At 37.0% G+C, this 5,693-nt stretch overlaps 1 protein-coding gene across 1 annotated transcript in view; it reads right to left on the bottom strand.

Annotated features, from left to right (window-relative positions):
- GLO1 (glyoxalase I) overlaps nucleotides 1–4,838 on the bottom strand; it is a gene marked incomplete at its 5' end in the record, with an annotated part of 9,018 nt that extends 4,180 nt beyond the window's left edge. Inside the window, 4 exons of the mRNA XM_009283807.2 lie at nucleotides 1,168–1,257; nucleotides 2,344–2,411; nucleotides 3,216–3,356; nucleotides 4,750–4,838. Of these exons, the coding sequence (XP_009282082.1) occupies nucleotides 1,168–1,257; nucleotides 2,344–2,411; nucleotides 3,216–3,356; nucleotides 4,750–4,838 (388 nt within the window). The remainder of the gene's footprint in view (nucleotides 1–1,167; nucleotides 1,258–2,343; nucleotides 2,412–3,215; nucleotides 3,357–4,749) is intronic.
- Nucleotides 4,839–5,693: the final 855 nt, after the last annotated feature.

The raw sequence follows: 5,693 nt of genomic DNA, 5'->3' as shown, positions 1-5,693 counted from the left end.
CCTCCTACGAACGCAGAGCTGTGCAGTGATACAGAATCAAAGTCAGGAGCTCTCACTTCAACTCTCTCAAGGTTCACCAGGTGCTGAACAAATTAAAAAGGGCTCAGAAACTCTAAAATGCTAGAAATACCAAGTTCAATTCTTAAATCAAGACATCTGTGTTCAAGTTAAGTTTTCAGCTGCACTTCTTACATTTGCTTCAGCTGAGAACACAGTGAATAAGATGAAAATCACTTCAGTCTCTTTTCAATTACTTGTTCTTATTCCTCTAGCAAGGAATCTAGAAGATCAATTCCAATACGTGTCAACTGAAGTTCCGTGTACTAATGTTACTTTCAAACTAAAAAAACCCCCACCGTTAGTACAGGCAACAATCTAGTTTCTATAGCCAGAAGGAAGAAGTATTATCACAGACTTGTGCATGCTGCTGAGTATTAGGTGTCCGTTTTGGAATGCATCAGTCCTAAAACTCTCGTGAGGTGTCTTCATGGAAGAGAATCCAGTTGAAAAATGCAAGACTTCTCACCACTGATTTCTGCATTTTAGGCTATTTTGACATAGACAACCTTTGTTTATGTACTCTCTAGACATTTGAGCTACACATTATGCATTTTTTAGTAAAAGTTATACAAATCAAATATGATATAGACTAATGAGGCTATTTCTACCAAAGCTGACAGAACAGTTAAAATGATAATAACTAGCAGGTGGCGTTAGGTGGATTTAAATAAAAATAGCCAGTAAGTCAAGAATTACTCAGTTTTAATGGGTGGGAGTAATTATGTCTTCTGAGTCATCTTATTTTCATATGATAAGAACCAAACAGATATGAAATGTGGGAATTTGATCCATGTTAAAGTAAATTCTGTAATAACTCTAGGCAGTAGTATACATAGTAAACTATGACATCAACAGACCACATGAATTTTAGTGAAGGTCAGATTACATACATAAGGCACGCAGCTAGACCAATTGACTGTTGTTACCAAGATGGATCTATTGTGAGTTTTGCCCACTGTAATAGGGTGCAGGGGTAACTGGTTCTAGCACCTTCTAAGCAGTGACAACTACTAGAAACGTATTACTCGGCTTTCCAGGAAGATCTACTAGGCAGAATATATTAAAAACAAGAAAAAAACCTGACTTGCATTTCTGATCAAGGCTTACCATCATCTGGTTTCTTCACAAATTTCACTCCTAGTTCTTCAAACCTCTTGCAAGCTTTATGGACATCAGGGACAGCAATTCCAATGTGTCCTATGCAACAAGGTAAAAAGAATGAAGTACACTGTAAGTATTGCTAGTGTTCTATGAAAAAGTTCATATGTTGTAGTTCACATAAGATATGATTGTATATGAGAAAAGCATTGCTTTCAGAAAGAGCAGCATTTTGGGTATTAACATTATTCTCCTTGAGAAAGTTGGCTTTTTGATAATGCCTTTTAAAATAGGAACTTTAGAGTTAAAATATCTCATATTGTTTACATAAGAATATTATCTATAGTAGGAAAAAATAAGATTTTCAATCAAACTCTTTTATCTGTATTTCCTTTCTTGAAGCATGTCCACATAACAGGATTTTGTTGCATTTGCTCAGTTCAACAGTACAAGGAGTCTATCATTAATGCTGTATTTGTAGAGACTAACACTATGCAAGGTCTGAGCTTACAAATCAATTCAGAAGCTTTAAATGTCAAGTGACTAGACTATGAAACTTATTTCACAAGCCAGTGACCTTTCAAGCACTGAAAATATCAAATCGAGCCACACAAATACTATCCTCTGTGCTAGAGAAACACAATTCTCCTTCTAGCTTAAAATGGGTAACCAGTGGATTATAAAATAGAAATCCAAATGTAAATCAGTCTAAACACCATGATAATCTGATACACAAGAGCAATTACTGTTCTTCATTCAGTAGTTACTATTAGCATGCGTTTGCTTGCCAAAGGATTAGATTCTTTATGAAAAGTGTAACTGTGGCTCATTACTTTGAAACGTATTTGTTTACCTATTTTCACGATCTTTCACAGCATACATGCTGGAAGAAGAGAGGTAGAGGATGAAATGCAAGTCCCCTTCTTTCCTAGCGGTAGTACGTTTTCTTCAAAGTAACCTACTAGAAAAGTCTTTTCATCCATGCAAGTTTAAAATATCATCTCTGCTAGTTCTCATGAAAATAAAGCCTACAGTATATACTTACCCAATAACCTTTGCAAAGAATTCATACGGATGTTTTCTAAAAAACATTTGAAACTCCATTTTTCCCCAATACACAAGAGAAAAAAAGTAATCACAATAAACCAAAGCTTAAAAACTACAAACACAAAACTAAAGACTTACCAAATCCTCGGGGATCTGAATTGCCATTGTGATAAGACTGATTTTCATCATTTTCAGTGCCCCAGTTGCTACAAGAAATAATTATTACATATTGAAGAAAAGCATCGAAATTAACAAATCCTAAATGTTCAGTTTCCTCAGGAGGCTAAGCTGTTTCTCCTAAGAAACCAGAGAATTTCAGCTGTTGGCTGCATTCATTAAACTATTGAGATTTTCCTTAGTCACAGGTCCTAGAGATAGTCTCGGGGCTAATCCAGCCATGTTCACAGCCCTTCACTAGCATTCAGGTTCTACATTCAAATGAGTCAGAGACACGCCTGTCTCATTCAGATTAGAGATGGTTGCGCTGCATGAGTCAGTTTATCTACACATCACTGGGGAACAAACAGTGAGGGTAGCAGGCTTGGCATCTGGGAGATTCTTTCTGCACAATTACAATGATAGCATTAACCAAATTGTCCTGTTTACAGGAAGCGTATGTTTTGACTTAATACCTCTTTTGAATCAGATTCCAAAAGCAATAGTTACACATTATTAGCATGCTCTGAGGATCCAAAGGAAGTTCTAACCACATTGGGTTTTCCCAAATTCTGTGGCTTCCCTACCCAGATGGCATGCATACTCAAAATACAGCAAGCATTATTTCGTTTTATGTTCCACTGTTCACCTAGCAGTTTGAAAGAGCTCTGGAAAGAGAAAGATTACACTTGCCAAGTATCCAAGATCGCAGCTGTATTTTAAGGCTACATGACAGTGAAGATGTTTCCACAGTAATGATTACATTTTTTATTCAATCCAACAGGATTTACACTCATCCACTTCTGTTTAATCACTGGTAGCTAAATGTCATCTCTCATTATATTAATACTTACTGTGTCAGTTCAAGCGTAGCTTTTCTAGAGAAGGTCCAAGCTGTTCTCTCAGTTTTATCTTTCGGGATATCATTTTTATCTTCGTACGCCAGGAAATAGAGCGAGAACTTCATAGTAGGAAAGTCAAATTTTTGAAGCAGTCTAAATGGCAACAATTATTTTGAAATAGTAACTTAAAAAGGTCATCAGGTAGCTTCCAAATAAACCAAGATATTTCCCCTATGGAAGAATTATTGCTGCGATTTTTTGCCTTTCTGACTGTAATCCACATCTTAAAATAGCTACATTTTGAACTACCACATAGGAACATTCCAGAACACATTACAAACCTACAAAAATGAGAAGAATCAGATGCTTAAAAGCCAAACTATCAGTAACTGAACAGCAAAGCCAGTACAAAGGCTCAAGTCTTGAGGTTGCCACTCTGTTACTTGCCCGTATTTGCTCACGAAGATCTTTATGTTTATCCACTTTAAAATATCACCAAGGAATAAGATGATTTACTTTGAAACTTATTCGTTCTGGGGAGCTCACTGGCACCAGGCAAAGTTTAAGAACACAGCAGGATTAAAAAAAAACATACCTTTAGATGAAATATTTTTATAATTTCAATAGCTAGGTATAATGATAAAATCCATTGCAAATATGACAATTTAACCAACTAACAATACTTGAGGTGAGAAAAAGCTGCTTATAAAATTTATCCCTTTCCTAGATGCAAGAAGTCACCCACTTTCCTGTGAAATATTTGATACACTCGATTTTCACCTAATTTCCAGAGCTGGCGTGGCATACATAAAAATGGTTTGAAGTAGGATGTTTAACCAGAAAAAGTAGGCATGCAAAACAAATCTAATTTCCTTTTCAGCTTACTAGGTATTTAATTTTTATTTTCTCACACCCATATCTTCACTAAAGTAGAAGTAGTTTATTTTACTTTAGTCTGGGCTGATTTCAAGATGTTTAAAAATATGCTAGAATTTTGTTTTGAAGTAACTCATTTCAAATGTCAAGAATGTGCACAAAGCGTTAGCATAAACATGTTAGGCTACTGCAGGGCATCTGCCTCCTAACAGCTTTCTCCAAAAGACTGAGTTTGGACCTTGTCTCCAGCTTCCATTGCCTTGGTCTCCTATGAATGGAGGTGGTCATAAGCCACCTCTGAGAACTAGTAGAAAACTTAATTTCACGATTTATAGCAATGACTCCCGATTATAAGCACTGTCATAAAAGTTACCAGTTATCTGCAGGCTCAGTGAGGAGGAAGTAAGCAAGTTGTACACTGATAATTAATGACCTATTTAAGAAACAAAGAAATTTCTAGTCGAGGCCAGCATTAGTTCATTTGCAGCTTAGGCATTAATCATGCTGTGGGAGTTCTCAGAGATTGCCAGACTGTCCAACTGGGCATCAGCTGATGGGCCAGCATTGATTACGTAGTTAGACCAATTAATATAATTACATCAAAATAACAAAAACTTTTCAGGAAAATAGTAGGAAAAAACAAACATTGTGGCATATAACTTCTACTCACGTCATTCCAAGAACTCTTGTATAAAAATCCAGTGACTTCTTCGGATCCTTTACTCTTAACATTGTCTGCTGCAACAAAAAATCCTGTGGGGAAAAAAGATTTATTATTTATACATCAACCAGAATTTAATTATGGGCATTAACAAAGATGCCAGTTAACAATGAATCTAAAACTAGCAGGTTTAGAAGTAACAAATAGAGTACTACATTAAGTGTAAATAAAACCTTTTGTCCTGATCCTACACATACAGATTTGTGTTAAATAAATAAGCCTTTGTAACATAACGTTTAAAACAAATCAACGATACCACCACTGGTATCACTCAATATATATTATCAGCAGTATCAAAAAAAGGGTATCATTCTTATCTTTATTGTTCTTTTATGGAGCTGTACCGCACATGAACCACTTCGCATGCAAGCACACTAGGCACGTGAATATTTGATATTGGGCCTCGCTGCAGACACAGAGATTAAATAAAGCTAAACTCCTGAACGAGTTATATATATTATTTCATTGCACAGACGTTGAATTTCTGTCAAGCTTGATGATATCTTGGCAACAAAACCAGCCTGCAATTCTGTAAGGGTATTTTCCTCAAGCCACAGGGTAACTTTATATACCAAGGGCTAATGAACAACTAAGTGGATGAAAAGTGAATGGTAGGATAGCCTTGACAGATGTATTTTTTTAAAAAAAAGAGAACAGATGTAGCACAACTGAAATGCAATTACAAGGTTCTCCTAATAAAAACTAAAGCAGTTTGGGGGGGTTCGGTTTTTTTTTTCTGCAACCCTGGCACGTGCTGGCTGAAGAGCCCCCGGACCACCCGATCACCCCGCGGCCGAGCGCAGAGCGGGCGCTGGCTCTCCTCAGCTCCAGCCTGGCCGACGCTCAGTGCACCAGCACAGGCGGCGACCCCGCCGCGCGCGCCATGGCGGGCC

This window comes from Aptenodytes forsteri, unplaced genomic scaffold (assembly GCF_000699145.1).
Source record: "Aptenodytes forsteri isolate BGI_AS27 unplaced genomic scaffold, ASM69914v1 Scaffold309, whole genome shotgun sequence".
NCBI lineage: Eukaryota > Metazoa > Chordata > Aves > Sphenisciformes > Spheniscidae > Aptenodytes > Aptenodytes forsteri.
The sequence above is the reverse complement of the archived record's forward strand: the minus strand, read 5'-3'. Positions and strand labels throughout refer to the sequence as shown.